Consider the following 18,719-nt stretch of genomic DNA (forward strand, 5'->3'; position numbering starts at 1 on the left):
AGCTGGAGGCACAAGTTTCCTTTGCCCACAATATGGGGACGTGCAGAGAAAGAGCTCAGATACAGGCTGGACCAGGGTCTGATCTACCAGATCAGTGGAGAAAATCGCAGTCATGTCCACTAGGCAACAGATAGTCATTTTATAGAATTAAGAAGTTACTGATAAACCCACCTCCAGGCTTAGACCCCAAATTATTCACTTTGATAAAAAATATGGTGCAAATTACTGTATACAGTGTTTTTCTTTCATCTATTGGGGACACTGGACTATGGGGATATAGTCTCCACTGGAATTTTGGACCAACATTTTATTTATTACCAGTTATTTATATAGCGCACACATGATCTGCAGCGCTTTAAAGAGAATATTTGGCCATTCACATCAGTCCCTGCCCCAATGGAGCTTACAAGCTATATTCCCCACCCCATGTACACGCACACACTAAGGTTAAATTAGTTGGGAGCCAATTAACCTACCTGTGTATTTTGGGATTGTGGGAGGAAACCGGAGCATCTGGAGGAAACCCATGCAAGCACGGGGAGAATATACAAACTCCACACAGTTAGGGCTATGGTGGGAATTGATGCCATGACTATCTATCTATTAATTTAAAAAAAAAAATAATGGAGGAGGGAGTGTTTGTTGTGGGGGCATAAATTAGATCATTTACTAATGTAAATCTATACTGCTAAATGCAGTAACTTCACATAGGTTCTCCCATTAATAGCCTTGTATACATTTGCATTTATTACTGATTAGCCCCCATGTTGCACCTCGTACCTGAGAAGTTCCATCATAGCTAGCTGATACCAGCTTGGCGTCATGGTGAGGACTCCATGAGAGACTTGTAATCTTTGCAGTGTGCCCAGACAGAGTGCGGAAAGGGTCTGTGATGGTTACGGGGGCATCGCCACAGCTTTCTGCAACAATACAAGACAATAATAGAGATGTCTCCTCTTTTGACAAAACATACAAAAGTTCTGTACTGTGTTCACTCAGAAATAGGGTTCTGAAAGATTGTAAGATTTCCCCTCTTTGTTTATGTGGTCCGAGACCAGACAGGTAGGCTGGAATTAGCTTGTAGCATTCACAGTTTTCTTTTGGAATGTGAAAAGAAAACTTAATTCCAGCGCACTGACCTAAATGTTTTAGGATTCTGTTTGCTAATGAGCACGCATTAATAATAATAGAAACTGGTGCAAAGCCAAAAGGTGCTGTAACAGATTCAGTGAAGGCACAATGCGCCTGTTACAAGCAGACTCTCACCCAGTGCCCCCTTCAGGTTGTGTACGTAGATGACAGCGTTGTTGGATCCTGATGCCAGGAGGAAGCTGAGCTTTGGGTCCTCGCTATGATCATGGTGCCAGCGAAGTGCATTCACCAGTTTGTGATGCTGCTGAATAGTGCAAATCAGCTGAAGGTTCGGAACCCGAAAGATTTCAATGCTCCTAGAACAGCAAAACAGGACGATAAAGAAATGTCAGCTGCAGATGTGGTATAAATGTGACAGCAGGAAAGGACCATAGAGGACTAAGGGGGAGATTATCAAACCTTCTAAAGAGGAGGTGTTGTCCTTAACAACCAATCAGATACTAGCTATCATTTATCAAGTACATACTATAAAATGCATCAAATCTGATTGGTTACTGGGGGCAACACCACGGCTTGTCCCTTCTGCAAGGTTTGGTACTTCTCCCCCTAAGAGGGAGACTATGGCAAGCCTTAAATGGACAACATAAGATGATAGGATTTTTAGTCCAACAACATATGATGTGCACATTAAAATCGGAAACCTACAGACGTTAATAATCAGAACCCAACATCATATAAACTTCTAAATATTAAAAGGACCTATATCTGGAACTAATGATGGACTGCTTTTGTAAAATGGGCCTGTAGTTGGCTGAGAGAATGGAGGCTTTATATTATAAGAATGCACTTTCAACATGACATTAAAGTAACCAACTGGTGCATACTAAGTTAGTGGCACAAGTCTGTGGCTTGGAGTAACCTTATTGATGAGCTGTAGATGGATTTGCATAACATATGCACAGCCAATGTTACAGGAGTAGACAGACGAGAGACAGGCATTCTGGGATGTTCAGAGACACAACTAGGGACGAATAAGTGACGGTACAAGTTCCAACCACTTTCTCTTCAACACAGCGCAGCAAAACATACTACTATGAAAACAAGATACATGTAAAATCACAAGCACTTCAAAATATTTTACACTACGCCTAAAGTTATTGTAAGGGGCTGCAAAATATCGCTCCCATCCTTTATACTGCAAAGTATATTTGCAATGTTCAGTGTATATGAAACAAACACTTCAGATCAAAATCCAACCTTGCATATCTTCAGCTCTGACAGCTTCTAAAACATTTACATATACGTGTATCAATGTCAGTATAACAGATTCATAATTTCAATATTATAAAATCCTAATTTCAATATAATAATTTGCAATCTTGGCATAGATCACATACCCATCTTCATTACCAATGGCCAAATGTTGACAGTCTGGTTTCCAGCTCATCTCTGTGTGCGTTGGTAACTTGTGCTGATGAAAGAACACAACCCATCAATCCTAGGGCTTCTATCGGTTTAAAAAGAAAAACTCAACAGCCGAGTGGCCCGAAGCTTTCTCATGCCATGAAATCTACCCATACATATTATTAGGTAACAAACTATTGAAACGGATTGATAGAGGCAAAGTAGGAGCCCTTGATCAACCAGCAATTACAATATTGCACATTACACAAACAACTAGATAATACGGACATGGTATAAATGGCCTGTCTTTTTCTGCCTGCCAGCTGAATCTGCTCAGACACCGCAGAAAGGGAAACAGGACACAGATTCAGCACAAATCTCATTTATTCTGCTCTCAGTAGCACTTCAATGTAAACAACAGAAATTTTCATTGCTTCCTTTAATATACGTATATAAGTAACTTTTATAAGTTTATTTACTCCATGGAAACGGATGGAGACCTCACAGAAACTTTGGGCCTGTACTAAGAAACTATAGAAGATTTAGGGAACAAATAGCACACACATAGGGCCATCATCTCCTCCAAACATACAGCATCTGTTTACCTTTATAATTCAATACCAGTGTCTGCTATCAGAAAGCCTATGGACATGCTGATCTTTGTACATAACAAACAGTGTCACTTTTTAGCCATCTGAAAAAAGGAGATTTTTGTCTTACCTGTAAAATACTTTTTTCCGAAGCGATGGTTGACACTGGGACCATGGGTATAGATAGGGCCTAGACCGGGCACTAAGAAGTTAACTTCTTCAAGTGCAGTGGGAGAGGACCCTCCTACCCTATACCCAGCCTACCCCAGGCCAATCAGTTCTTACTCTATAAGCCAGTAAAGGGAAGAAAAAACCAACCAGAGCCCCCCACCTCCATAAAGCCTGAACAGGCACACATATCAAGACACCGAAGAAACCGCAGAGAGGTGTGGAAGGGTGGGCGCCCAGTGTCAACCATGGCTTCAGAAAAGGATTTTACAGGCAAGACAAAAATCTCCTTTTTTCAGTCAGCCAATGGATTGACACTGGGATCACGGGATATCCCAAAGTAGTCCATTTACGGGTGGGAACGCTCCCGAGCTGCACTTAGGACCTGACGGCCTAAAAGCCGCATCAGCTGAGGCAAAGGTATCGAATCTGTAAAACCGGATGAATGTATGGGCAGAGGATGCCTTAGCTGGCTCTGCAAAGCTGATCCGCCAAAGGATCCCGATGCACTGCCCAAGAAGCATCAACGGACCGAGTGGAATGTGCTCTGATGAACGCAGGAACCGGCCTCCCAGACAAGGTATAGTCCTGATGAATTTACACATGTATCCAACGCACAATAGTCTGCTTAGAGGCTGGCCAGCCTCATTTATGGTCATCATAAAGGACAAATAAGAAGTCCGTCTTGCAAAACGGCTCAATGCGTTTCACATAAATGTGTAAAGCCCTAACCACATCTAGAGTGGTCATAGAGGGAGTAGCATCAGAAGAGTCTGTATAAGCAAAATAAGGCACAACAATCTCCTGATTTATGTGAAAATTGGAGACAACCTTTGGAAGGTGGGCAAGGCAAGTGCGAAGCACTGTCCATCCCGGGTGAAAAACCAGAAAACGTGGTCTGTGCGTCAGCGCTCCTAAGTCGGAGACCAGACGTGCTGAAGCAATAGCCAACAAAAAAAATTACCTTCCAGGTAAGCCAACAGAGGTCGACCTCCTCTAGGGGCTCAAACAGGGTCTTCTGAAGCGCCTAGAGAACCAAAGTAAGATCCCAAGGATGAACAGGTGGAACAAAGGGAGGTTGAATATGGAGAACCCCCTGTAGAAAACTTTGACCAGCCGAGGACCGAGCAAGTCGGCGTTGGAACAATACTGAGAGAGCAGACACCTGGACCATGAGGGATGCCAAGCGGAGACCTGAATCTAAGTCTGACTGGAGGAAAGCCAAAAGCCTAGACAAACGGTACTGTAAAGGCTCAAAATGACGTGCTGAACACAACTGGAAGTAGGCACGCCACACACGATAATAAATTCTCTGCGTAGAGGCCTTTCTTGCCGAAAACATCATAACAATGACCTGGTATGAATAGCCTCTGGCTTTCAAGACCGACTTCTCAATAGCCAAGCCGTCAAAGCCAGCCGAGGAAGGTCTGGGTGGAGGCACGGTCCCTAAGACAAGAGATCCGGCCGCAGAGGAAGTTGCCAAGGAGAGGCGACGGACAGACTGAGGAGGTCTGCGTACCAAGCCCGTCTCGGCCACTTGGGAGCAATGAGGATGCCGTCATTCCCTCTAATTTCAGCTTGCGAAGGACACTGCAGAAGTGCAATTGGAGGAAAGATACACCATTTGAAAGTTCCAAGGGGTTGCCAAGGCATCTATCAGGAAAGTTCCCGGATCCCTGGCTCGAGTGCCGTAACGAGGTAGCTTGTAATTGTGGCCTCCCGCCACAATTACAAGCTACCTCGCTACGGCACTCGAGCCAGGTATCCGGGAACTTTACTGATAGATGTCTTGGCAACCCCTTGGAACTTTCAAATGGTGTATCTGAGGCAGACCCCAGCGAAGTACCAATTCCTAGAAAACCTCAGGATGGAGTGACCATTCGCCCGAATGAACATCCTCTGCCTGCTGAGGAAATCGGCGTCCCAATTTTGGAGTCAGGGAATGTAGACCACAGACAAGGTTGGTAGGAACTTTTCCACCCACTGAAGAATGTGCGTCACATCCTTCATGGCTGCTTGACTGCGAGTTCCGCCCTGATGATTGATATATGCAACCGCAGTGGCATTGTCAGACTGGATTTTTCCCGGCCGGTGATATAGTATGGGACCTGCCTGGCAGAGAGCTCGGTAGACCGCTCTTAGTTACAGTACCTTTATTGAAAGGTGCGTCTCCTGAGCATTACAGCGACCCTGAAACGAATGATCCTCCAGAACCGCTCCACATCCCTGTAGGCTGGCGTCCGTTGCGAGAATGACCCAGTCCAGGATTAAGAAGGCACGACCCTTGACCAGATGGGATGTCTGAAGCCACCACAGTAACAAAAGACGAGTCTCCCTGGAGAGGACGAACAACAGTGACTTGAAGTGAAGAGAAGAATGATTCCCGGTTCGGAGGAGCTCCAATTGAAGTGGTCTGGAATGGAACTGTGCATACTCCACCATCTCGAAGCAGGAGACCATCTTCCCTAATGGACGCATGCAAAAATGGACGGAAACCGTCCGGTGGGAAAGGAATTTCGGAAGTAATGCTTGTAAGAATTTCCGCTTGTCCTCGGGGAGATGGACTCTGTGCTTCTGAATCCAAAGGGCTACGAGATGGACCATTTGCTGCAACGGAGTTAGGCTGGACTTTCGCCAATTGATCAGCCATCCATGTGCTTGTAATGTGTTTAAAGCCAGGTGGATGTGTTCCAGTAGACTGGCCTGAGATGTCGCCATCAGAAGGAGGTCGTCTAGGTAAGGCAGGATGAGAAACAACCTGAAGTCTCAGGTGCATAGTCATCACTGCCATCACCTTGGCGAATACTCGAGGAGCCGTAGAGAATCCAAAGGGAAGTGCTTGGAACTGGTAATGTTCCTTCCGTATGGCGAACCTGAGAAATCTTTGATGGTCCTCCCAAATGGGAATATGCAGCTAAGCATCCTGGATGTCCAAGGAGGCCATGGAATCTCCCTGTTCAAGGGACTGTAGGATACACCGCAAAGATTCCATTTTGAACCTCGCAACCCTGAGGAAGCGGTTGAGGGTTTGGAGGGACCAAGAAGAGATTTGAATAAAAACCTGTCCCCCGCTGCTGAAGAGGAACCGGCGTTATCACTCCAGCCGATAGCAGAGAACAAACTGCATTTTGGAGAGCGGTAGCCTTGCCGACATCTAGAGGCAGACTCATTGAAAAATATTTTCTTGGGGTGCGACCTTCGAAAGTTAGCGAGTAACCCCTGGACACGATGCCCTTGATCCAGGTATCTGACGTGGTCTGTTCCCAGATGTCGGCGAGAAGAAAAAGACGAACGCCCACCTTGAACACCTCCTGCTGGGTACCCGGACTGTCATGATGCAGGCTTTTCCGGCTCCTTGGGAGCCTGACGACGCCCCAACCAGGACTGGCGGCCCTTGGGCTTGGAAGGCTTTTTCGAAGGAGCCTGGTACCGTGAGGACAACTGTCCTTTTGCCTTCCCCTGAGGACAAAAGGAGCGAAAGGATGTTGACAGAGGCTTGGGAACCCCTGAGGGCAGAAAAGCCATCTTGGAAGTTTCAACCGTAGCCACTATCTTGTCCATTTCCGGTCTAAAGAGGATTTTTCCCGAAAAGGGAAGAGCATCTAAAGCTTTCTTCGACTCGCTGTCTGCGCGCCAAGAGTGTAGCCATAGGTCGCGTCTGTCCACTACTGAGGAGACCGAGACCTTGGAAGCAAACGTACCAGCGTCTAAAGCCGCATCACCCAAGTAGGTATTCACCTCCTGGATGTTATCCATGAAGGCTATGAGGTCAGAACTTCTGGATCCATTTCGGAGTCCCTCCGTTAAGGCATCCAACCAACGGTTTATTGCCAGGGGTACCCAAGCGGAGGCAAGTACAGGTCGGAGAGCAGCTTGAGTGATGTAACATAAGGGATGGGAAGTGTGGTGGATTTCACCAGATGTGCCACATGTGCGTCCACTGGTGGTGGAGTTTCCCATTTCTTTCTGTCCCCTCTGCCATAGGATAAAAAGGAGATTTATGGTAAGAACTTACCGTTGTTAAATCTCTTTCTGCGAGGTACACTGGATTCCACAGGGAATGACATCTGGGTGTAGAGTTGGATCTTGATCCGAGGCACCATCAGGCTAAAAGCTTTGACTGTTCCCAGGATGCATAGCGCCGCCTCTATATCCCCACCTCCAGGCACTGGAGCTCAGTTTTGTTAACCAGTCCAATGCAGTAGCAGGTAAGAGAGACGACAACAGTTAGTAGCCACAGCGAACCACATTCTCACGACAGGAGAAGGTACCAGCGACTAATGCCATACAAACCCAAGGAAGCTAAGTGCGTAAATTCTTACCATAAATCTCCTTTTCTGCAGCGGGGTACACTGATTCCACAGGGAATAACATTGAGGATGTCCTAAAGCAGTTCCTAATAGGAGGGGACACACTGTAGCGGGCACAAGAACCCAGCATCCAAAGGAGGCATCCTGTGAGGCGGAAGTATCGAAGGCAAAGAACCTTATGAACGTGTTCACTGAGGACCACGTAGCCGCCTTGCACAATTATTCAAGGGTCTCACCACGGCAGGCCACCCAAGAAGGTCCAACAGACCGAGAAAAATGGGCTATGACGGTAGAAGGAGCTGGAAGGCCAGCCTGTACATAAGCATGTATAAGCACCATTCTAATCCATCTGGCCAAGGTCTGCTTATTAGCAAGCCAGCCACATTTGTGAAAACCAAACAGAACAAAGAGAGAATCAGATCTAAGCGAAGCTGTTCTCTTCACATAAATACGAAGAGCCCGTACCACATCCAAAGAACGCTCTTTGGAGGATAAACCAGGAGAGGTAAAGGCCGGAACCACAATCTCTTGGTTAAGGTGGAAAAATGACACCACCTTAGGCAGATAACCAGGTCGAGTTCTAGGAACCGCCCGGTCACGGTGAAATATCAAAAAGGAAAAGGCACCCAAGTCTGAAACCCGTCTAGCAGAGGCAATAGCCAGCAAAAACAAGACCTTAAGCCACTTAAGATCCACAGACTCAAGAGGTTCAAACGGAGACTCTTGTAAGGCATCCAGAACAACCGACAAATCCAAAGGTGCCACCGGGGGAACATAGGGAGGTCTAATTCGCAAAACAGCCTGAGTGAATGTATGAACATCAGGCAGAGTCGCAATTTTTCTCTTAAACCATGTCGACAAGGCAGAAATATGAACCTTGAAGGAGGCCAGACGAAGGCCGAAGTCCAGGCCCTGTTGCAGGAAAGCCAAGAGTTTGGCAGTACTGAAGTTGTATGCGTCATAATTCTTAGCCGCACACCAGGTGAAGTAAGAATTCCAGGCCCTATAATAAATCCAAACCGAAGCCGGTTTACAGGCTTTCAACATAGTTTAAATGACTGCCTCAGAAAATCCTTTGGCCCTCAGAACTGAAGCTTCAAGAGCCACACCGTCAAAGCCAGTCGGGCCAGATCCTGGTAGACAAGGGCCCTGAACGAGGAGTTCTGGGCGCTGCGGAAGTAGAAGAGGACGCTCTATCGAGAGACCCTGCAGGTCGGAGAACCAATGCCGTCTGGGCCACGCTGGAGCTATCAGAAGTAATATTCCTCCTCCTTGCTTGAACTTCCTTATTACCCTGGGCAGAAGTGACACCGGAGGGAACACGTATGGCAGCCGAAAGTTCCATGGAATTGCCAGTGCGTCCACGAACGCTGCTTGAGGATCCCTTGTCCTTGCTCCGAAGACCGGAACCTTGTGATTGTGACTAGACGCCATCAGGTCTACATCTGGTAGGCCCAGTTGTCCACTAGGAGTTGAAATACTTCTGGATGAAAGCTCCACTCTCCGGCGTGTACGTCCTGACGACTGAGGAAGTCCGCTTCCCAGTTGAGGACCCCCGGAATGAACACTGCCGATATGGCTGGCAGATGGCCTTCCGCCCATAGAAGGATCTTTGACACTTCCATCATTGCCATGCGGCTTTGAGTGCCGCCTTGATGATTTATGTACGCCACCGTGGTGGCGTTGTACGACTGTACTTTTTTTTTTTTTTTAAATATGTTTATTGAAAGTTTTTCAGTTATACATAAATGAACAGAAAGGTCATCAAACCAGAAAATGCTGAACCGAATATGTACGTAGATTCAAATACAGAGTGGAGAAGAACATTCTATTACAAAGACTCCTTGATAAATAGAAGTACAATGATATATAGCAAGTTTTAACATATTTGCAAAAATAGATCCTCGTTGTGAAATTTTAGCACAGCAAAACAGATATAGGTTATATCAGACGAAAATCTTTCAAGTTTTTTAGAAAAGTGTGTCAGACCCACACCTATACATTTATCACTGTATATTCAGTAATTTCACACTGTATTTGATAATGAAAAACAAAAATCAAATAGAAATAAAGAGGACAGCAAGATAAAGTAGTAACAGAAATCGGAGATGGGGGGAATACAAGAGGAAAGGGAGGGTGAGGAGGGTGGATGCATGCTAAAGACGAGTATAGGGACCAGCCCTAATATTCATCATATGTGATTTTATTGCCAGAGAAGACCACCTATAAACTATATCAATGAAATTATTAATAATATGCATATAGTTCATATGAGGCCAAAGAGCAATCAAGAGTTCTTAATATATGCTGTTTGGTTGTAAGAGGTAAAGTGTCTAAGACAGGACTCCATTTGAGGCAAAACTTTCGAGTGCTAAAAGAGGGTGACAATAACACTGTCTTTCTATCATAGTACATCAATTGCAATAATTTTTGCTGAATTTCCGTAATGGTTGGAGCTGAACGATTGACCCATTTAATCAATATACATTTTCTGCCGAGCGTGAGAATTACACTAATAATAGGAAAATATTTCGGATCAATCTGCCAGTTTGTAAAATTTAAAGCAAGACATGCCAACTGGTCCAGTAGTACATGTGAGGAAATTAACCTATTAACATAAGCAATAAGTTTACACCAAAAACGCCTAATTTTTCTGCATTCCCACACACAATGCATAAATGTTGCAGATGACCTTCCACATTTGTGGCATTCGCCAGTCTCTGTGGGAACCATGTGTGCTCTTTGAGAAGGAGGGATGTAGGCTCTGTGTAGAAATCTCAGGTGAACTTCCTGGAAATACGCTGAGGACAACAATTTTAAAGATCTCTCACAAGAATGTGTGAGATCTGCAATGCTTGACAAGGCAGGTATATCTGCTTTCCATTTAGAAAATAAGTTATCCCATTGAATGGTGGGTAAACATGTAACAAAATAGAGTACATATATTTCACTTTATATGGCCGTATCTTAAAGGAACGTATTAGAGCATCTATAGCATGAGAAGCTGAGTTCAAGCCACTGGGGTCTCCCCCTTGAGGCTGCTCACCATAAGATAGTACAAAGTGACGCACCTGGAAATACATATACATGTGTCGCGGAGATAGTCCATATTTTTGGCATAGATCCGGGTAGGAGTATATAGATCCTCCAGGGTCAAAAACTTTATAGAAAGCATCGAGACCTTTCTCCTTCCATTGTAAGTATGTAGCATTAAGCAACGAGGGTGGGAACGTTGGATTTCCCCACAATGGGATATATTGTGAGAAACGAGGATCTCGATGACATAATTTATTAATAGCTAACCATGCGGAAAAGGTGTCTCTAAATAATATATGGCTCTTTATCGGCGCAGGAATCCGAGTCGGGTGCAGGTGTAAGAGTGCGCTAGGGGCGTATGGGGCAAATATCTTTGCTTCCAAGTCATAATCAATATATTGAGATGAGCAATGGAGCCAGTCCGCAATGTATCTAAACTGAACTGCTAGGGAGTATGCCTGTATATCTGGGGCTGCAAAGCCGCCCTTTGATTTAGGAAATTTCAATTTCTGTCTGGCTATTCTTGGTCTTTTACCCTGCCAAAGGAACTTCGAAAAGAGTGCCTCAATCTTGAGAATATCAGAACGGGTTAATGATATAGGGAGCATTTGTATAAAGTAAAATAGCTTGGGGAAAATAATGCATTTAATCACTTCCATTCTGCCTAATAGAGACAGAGGTAAGTCCTTCCATGTATCTAATTTAAGGGCTAAATTTTCTATAACAGGGGAGTAGTTAATTCTGTAGAGATTGGATAAATCTGCGCAAACATTAATACCTAAATATTTAAAGTGGGAATGTGTCACTTTAAAAGAAGTTACATCTGGGTGGGAGAGTAAAGATGATGATGGTTTACCTAATAGCAAGAGTTCTGATTTATTAACATTTATTCTATATCCGGCTACCTTTCCAAAGGAGTGTATCATTTTTAATAAGGAGGGTAGTGATTGTTCTGGATTTGTTAAAAATAAAAGAGTATCATCAGCAAATAATGCAATTTTCAGAATCTGCGAGTCAATTGAAATTCCGTATATATGAGGTGAACTACGTATAGCTTGCGCTAGGGGTTCAATCGAGAGATCGAAAAGGAGAGGAGATAGGGGGCAGCCCTGCCTCGTCCCCCTTTGTAATACAAATGGGGAAGAGAGAAGGCCATTGCAGGAAATAGAGGATGAAGGTGATGAGTATAAGGTACGTAAAATTGAAATAAAAGTCTCAGGGAAACCAAAATTATGTAAGGTTCTAAAAAGAAAGGGCCACAGTAAAAGGTCAAATGCCTTTTCTGCATCGATAGATAATATGAGAGCAGGGGAGGAGGTGTCAGAGGAATTTAAGTTAGCATGCTGGATGACCGAGAGGACACGCCTGAGATTCACAACCGAGTGTCGACCAGTTATAAAACCAGTCTGGTCTTTGTGAACAAGAAGTGGCATAATTGGTTTAAGCCTTTGGGCTAAAATAGAGGTAAAAATTTTGAAGTCCACATTTAATAATGATATAGGCCTATATGAGCCCGGCAAGGAGAGATTTCGTCCTGGTTTAGGTAAAACTTTAATCACTGCGTCTGTAAATCTATCTGGCAGGATCCCCTCGGTCAGAATTCTATTAAAGACCGCTTGCAAAGTCGAGCCTATTTTAGGGGACATTTGTTTGTAAAATTCATTCGTGTATCCATCTGGTCCTGGTGCTTTACCCTGTTTAAGTCGTTTTATAGTCGTTAAGACTTCTGAAAGTGTAATGGGAACTGTTAATGAGGAGACTAATTCCGCAGGTACTTGGGGCAGGTTCAGGGTATCCCAAAATTGGGGAGGATAATCGTCTTGAGACAGAAGAGTATCAGTTGGATCTGGGGAAGAGTATAAGGATACATAATATTCACGCAGAATGGCCGTTTGTACGACTGTACTTAAACAAAATGTTTCCAGCACCTCCTGCAAGAGTGTAAATAGACTTCAAGCAACCATCCACACGCTTATCCATCAGTTCCTTCAGAGAGGTGACCGTAGTGACAGGCAGAGCAGATGACACCACCAGACACGCGACCTGTGAGTCCACCGGCGTCGGTGTTTCCCAATTTTTACTTAACTCTGCAGCGAGTGGATAACGAGCTAGCATCTTCTTAAGAGAGAATTTCTTTCCTGGATAGTCCCAGGATTCCTGACGTAAGTCAACCAAATGAGGTAAAACTAATTTAGTCAGAATGAGGTAAAACTAATTTAGTAACCTTCTGACACTTTTGAATTTATCAGGTTTCTTAGAGTTATCAGTAGGCTCAACTTCATCAATTTGAAGGATCAGCCTGATAGCCTCCAATAGGTCAGGAACATCCACTTGTGTAATAGATTCCCTATCAGAAGCGTCTGCATCAGTGTCTGAGGGGTCTGTATATGCGCCATCTTCATCGGATGTAGTATCCGAAACATGTGTGGATTGTGAGGAAGTAATGGCTCGCTTAGAGGACCCCGTGGTCTTAGGTGGGCGAGGGTTAGGTTTTTGTTTTGCCAAATACTGATTTAATTGCTGTAACTGAGAGGACAGATTATCTGCCCATGGCGGATTAACTGCAGGGACAATGGGGGTCATTCTGAGTTGTTCGCTCGTTGCCGATTTTCTGCGATTTGTTGCTAACTGCGCATGCGCATGGTACGCCGAGCGCATGCGCTTAGTTATTTTACTAAAAACTTAGCAGTTTTGCTGTGGCTTCAACTGCGCTTTTCAGTCGCACTGCTGATCAGTGTGTGATTGACAGGAAAGGGGCGTTTCTGGGTGGTAACAGAGTTTTCCCGGCGTTTGCAAAAAAAAACGCAGGCGTGTCAGGGAAAAACGCGGGAGTGTCTGGAGAAACGGGGGGAGTGTCTGGAGAAACGGGGGAGTGGCTGGCCGAACGCAGGGCGTGTGTGACGTCAAACCAGGAACTAAACGGACTGAGCTGATCGCAATCTGTGAGTAGGTCTGGAGCTACTCAGAAACTGCAAAGAATTACTTAGTAGCAGTTTTGCTAATCTTTCGTTCGCAATTCTGCTATGCTAAGATACACTCCCAGAGGGCGGCGGCCTAACGTGTGCAATGCTGCTGAAAGCAGCTAGCGAGCGAACAACTCGGAATGACCCCCAATATGTGACTGTAATGGCAAAGGAGGTACCACAGGGGGCGCAAGTCTAGTCACTAGCGTAGTCCGTAAATTAGAAAAGGCAGCCCAAGGTGTGTCTTGGTGTGCCCACGGTGCTGCAGGCTGACTGAGTGGTATAGAACCCCCAGTACCTGAACCCTCAGCTGCAATGTTTTCCTCTGAGTAATCCGTGGCGTCAGCACTGCACGGTGCAGGATCAGCCATGGATCTACCACCCTGTTTAGCAGACATTTGTAAACGTAACCTTAGGGTGTAATAGTAGAATAAACGTAGACAAAATACCTGACAAAAAAGTCCTGTATAGTGTGACAGCAAAGCATAGCACAAACAGAGAATTTAAGAGGTATATGCAGGGTTGTACTGGCCCACAGGGGTACAGGCGAAACCACCGGTGGGCCTTATTGCCTGGGGGCCCACCCCCTCCTCTAGGCATCAGGTTCCAGACTGTGCTGTTACTAATCTAGGACATTATCATGCATGCAATACAGTATTTACTGTATATATTTATCTAGGGGACCAACACTTGCAAAATGGTTAGGTAAACCAATGTGGCGGCTGGGCACACCCCCTCTAGAGACTGGCCACACCCCTAAACATGGGCCCCTACCACTGTATTCCCCCGGTGGGCCCTACATGCCCCAGTCCGACACTGGGAATATGGTGACTGAAACACACAGAGAAAAATACCAAAGTAGAATATCCTGTGAGACACTATATCATACGAGAACCCTGACTCACTTAGCCCCCTTTAGGGTACAGAATATAGGGATAGCAATGTGTGTGAGATACACGGAATATAGACCACACAGCAGCTATTGGCGCACACAGTCACATGTACAATGCAGAAATTATTACCAACAATAAAACTGCACTTGACTAGCAATACCAAGTAACTGGACTACTAAGTAAAGCTATGTGTATATATATATATATATATATATATATATACATACATACATACATACATACATATACACACACACACACAGATATAACAATGCACAGTAAAGACTGGACGTATATCACAGGGTACTTGTACTAAATAACCCTGAAGTTATGCACTTTTTCTTAACTAACACTGTCTAAACGACATGTAGAATACTTAAGTGTCCTATAAATGCAGAGCGCTGATGATGCAGACGGCTTTACAGAGGAGACATTGCCCAGCAGTCCCAGAATCAGCTCAGCATGTGTGTAATGGCACCCAAACGCTGACAGGGAGTGAGTGAGGGAGAGAGAGATAGATATGCAGCTCCAGGGCAGGAACGTTTGCAGTAAATGGCGGCTGGGGGAGGGGCTACAGGTCAGAGCCTTAACCCCTTGCTGGACTTCACCACCGGGTACTGCGGGGCCTATTTGAAACGTATTTTAAGAAATACGTCCTGTGCCCCTTGCTCTGGTGGTCTAGTGGGGTCCCTGTACGGGCACAGTGTCCACTTACGCGCGGCCCATCTCCTAAAGACCGCGCTGAATCGCAATTTCAGCGGGTTCCGCCTGGGGGACCCTCTTACCTCCTCCCTACAGATGCGGTCACGCAATCCAGGAGAGCAGTGGTGAGTGTGTGCCTGATGAGACCGGAGCCCTCTGTTGTAAGTACCCGGCAACCAGGGTGCGGGAGTATACAGTGCCGCTGGGGGAGGTGAGGGAGCCGCAGCACGATATGTCAAGTCTTCTTTCTTCAAAAAGCTCTTTTCAGGCTGCTTAGTGCAGTCCTCCCTGTTATCTGCCTGCACTGCAGGCACCAACTTACAAACTGAGCTCCAGTGCCTGGAGGCGGGGATATAGAGAAGGCGGCACCTGGGAACAGTCAAAGCTTTTAGCCTGTTGGTGTCTCGGATCAAGACGCAACTCCACACCCCAATGTTATTCCCTGTGGAATACCAGTGTACCCCGCTGCATAAAGGCAGAATATTTCTTGGTAAGAAGAAATTTCTTGTTAGGATGAGACCAGGGTTCCTTGAAAAGTTCCTCCAGCTGAGATGAAGGTGGAAATGCAGAAGTATCCTTCTTTTTTCACTTGAACATAGGAGTCTGTGAAGCTGGTTACGGATCTGCCGAACCTCCCTGACCGCCTTCACCAGGGCTTCAACCCTTGTAAGGAACATGCGGTCATCCTGAGGCGGCGGAGCTTCCACGACGTCTGACCCAGGCGATTCCGGATCCTCTTCAGAGAAAATCCCTGATTGGGAACTTTCCAACTGCAGAGTAGGAATCGACGTATCACCTGGGGCCCTGCGCTTTGAAGATAACGCTAGGGCCTGTTGCAGATTATTAGAAACCTGAACTAAATCCTGAACCGACTGGGATAGACCCTGAACCCATGCAGGTTCCATTGGCAGCTGAGGTTGAGAAGAATACAATAATTACAATTATATGCACACACAGTCGTAAGGCTAAGCCTGAAGATCTTCTTACTCCTGTGTGTGAATATTAATTCAGGCGCAAATGCTTTTTTAGTATACTTTACTGGTCATCAAAACATAAAATGTAAAACTAGATGCAGCTCCCACTTGGTAGACTGAAGTAATACCAAATATTAAGCACAAATAATACATATAAAAAGAGAGCGCATAAAGTTTTATATGGTTTTATTATACTTTTAAAAAACTAAAAATTTTCTAGTTTAACATTAATAAATGCATATATTGCTAAAGTGCTGATTGAAACAATGTAATAAAATATTCACTATAGTGCTGCTACAAATAAAATATCAATCCATACCAAACCACATTGGTCCATATAGTTGTATTTAGTAGCAGCTGCCACTTAAGGGGGGTACTCATGGAGCGATATTCTAAGCAATCTGACTAGATTGCTTAGAATTTAAGCAGGATCGCTCCGTACCCCACACAGTGATAGCGATGCGCAGCCCCGTGCATTGCTTTCGCTGCTGCTAGACTGGCCTCCCGCTGGGTGAAGTGAGCGCCCCCCCCCCCCCCCCCCCCCCGTCTCCCCCCGCACGCTCAGCACGGATCGCGCAGTGCTGAGCAGTGGGAGAGATGTGTGCTGAGCGAACCGCTCAGCACACATCTCTCCCCGAATCGGCCCGTGGGTACTAGGCTTAAGTATCAACTCGTGTTCCAGGGTTGATTTTGTTTCCACTTAAGTGGTTAATTTGTAGCTAACTGTCCCACACACGAGAGAGCCACTAGTTTGAATGAACAGTGGTCTTTATTGGAACAGATGGGTGCTGCAGCAGTATTTGTAGTTCATTAGATAATCTGCTGCAGGATCTGTGAACTGGCTATTTCTGACATTCACCGACACTGTCCGTCCGAACTCCGGAGGTGAGAAGCGTTACGGCCCCAGCAGGTTAAAAGTTCAGCGGTACACCGCTAAAGCTAGAAGCCAAGGCATACCTTCCCACCATACTGCAGCCATACAGGTTCCGGCTGGGAGAAGTCGGACGTATGCAACGGGGGAGGCTCAGCGGTACGTAACCGTGGCTGGGAGCTATAGTGCGGTCTGGTTCATCTTACCCTGGCGAGGGGCAAGCCAGACGTTGACACCGGAGCAATCGGCGGCGGGACGCCACGGCTGTGAGTGGATCTCTGGCAGCAGGGAAAGTGTAACCCAGGCCGCAGCGAGGTGAGATACAGTGATTAAGACTAACAGCAGATCCCATTCCTGCAGTATACAATATAACACTTATGTCAGCGGATGGGAGGATATCCCATGTATATCAAAATTACTCTGCATATGTGAAAGACTTGTCTCAAGTGGTCCTACAGATTATCTAATGAACTACAAATACTGCTGCAGCACCCATCTATTCCAATAAAGACCACTGTTCATTCAAACTAGTGGCTCTCTCGTGTGTGGGACAGTTACCTACAAATTAACCACTTAAGTGGAAACAAAATCAACCCTGGAACACGAGTTGATACTAAGTGGCAGCTGCTACTAAATACAACTATATGGACTAATGTGGTTTGGTATGGATTGATATTTTATTTGTAGCAGCACTATAGTGAATATCTTATTACATTGTTTCAATCAGCACTTTAGCAATATATGCATTTATTAATGTTAAACTAGACAATTTTTAGTTTTTTAAAAGTATAATAAAACCATATAAAACTTTATGCGCTCTCTTTTTATATGTATTATTTGAGGTTGAGAAGAAGCAGGATCCATTGTGGGAAAAGTAACAGGAGGATCCCTGGAGGCCGCTAACTGGGAGGCCAGCTCTCACATAGCCAGAGACAGCGAAACCGCCCACTCTGGCTCGGACAAAGTGGAGCCCCCCGCAGCAGCGCCACTAGACTCCCTGGAAGAGCAAGAGTCCCAGAGCCCCATGAGGTCCTGTGCCAAGCACGAATAATTCTCCTTGCAGGCTGTACAGGTGTAGGCGTGCAGCCCAGGTGCTCCCTTTTCCTTCTGGGGTGCTTTGGAAGATCCCCTGCTGGACATGATGTAACCCATAACAATAATACAGGAGAACAAACACACACACTAAGACCTGATATAACAGGAAGGTGGACTGAGAGGGCAATAACACTGGACCGATGAACCACAAATAAAAGAATAAGTAGGTCGGGCACTAAGACTGTGAGCCCAACACAGAAGAAGCTACTGTTCAGATAAACCGAGATCCTTATGTAAAACTAGCAAAAACAGGCTAACAATATGAAAATGAAATCATAATCTACATACCGTACCCAAGGTCACAGTGTAAACAATAAAGGCACCCTGTTCCCAACCACCAACACCATGAGGAGGGGTAGTTGAATATACAACCTGACACTAGGAAACAGTGCTGGTATAGTAGGCAGGAGAGAAACCACCCTCTTTCTAGCAAGCAAGCCTCCTGTAAGCTAGGAGTTCCCACTCTGTAGCTCCGCCAGGGAAATATGGCCACTGGGCATGAGGTGAGAGGGAGGAGAGAGCCCTGAGGCGGGAAGCCTAATGGTAGGAAACCGCCTGCAGGGCTTGGGGGCGGAACTACGGGACACTGTCTGTAGCCCCCCAGGGACCGCTTCCCGCTGA

General features: G+C 45.6%; 1 protein-coding gene across 5 annotated transcripts in view; it reads right to left on the reverse strand.

Moving 5' to 3' along the window:
* Window positions 1-18,719, reverse strand: part of GEMIN5 (gem nuclear organelle associated protein 5) — a 305,616-nt gene that overhangs the window by 150,396 nt on the left and 136,501 nt on the right. For all 5 annotated transcript variants that reach the window (XM_063928370.1, XM_063928371.1, XM_063928368.1 and 2 more), the window contains 3 exons: window positions 2,490-2,563; window positions 1,267-1,448; window positions 781-920 (listed from right to left, as the gene is read on the reverse strand). In XM_063928370.1, coding sequence (XP_063784440.1) covers window positions 781-920; window positions 1,267-1,448; window positions 2,490-2,563 — 396 coding nt within the window. The remainder of the gene's footprint in view (window positions 1-780; window positions 921-1,266; window positions 1,449-2,489; window positions 2,564-18,719) is intronic.

This window comes from Pseudophryne corroboree, chromosome 6 (genome assembly GCF_028390025.1).
Source record: "Pseudophryne corroboree isolate aPseCor3 chromosome 6, aPseCor3.hap2, whole genome shotgun sequence".
In the NCBI taxonomy this organism is placed as follows: Eukaryota; Metazoa; Chordata; class Amphibia; order Anura; family Myobatrachidae; genus Pseudophryne; species Pseudophryne corroboree.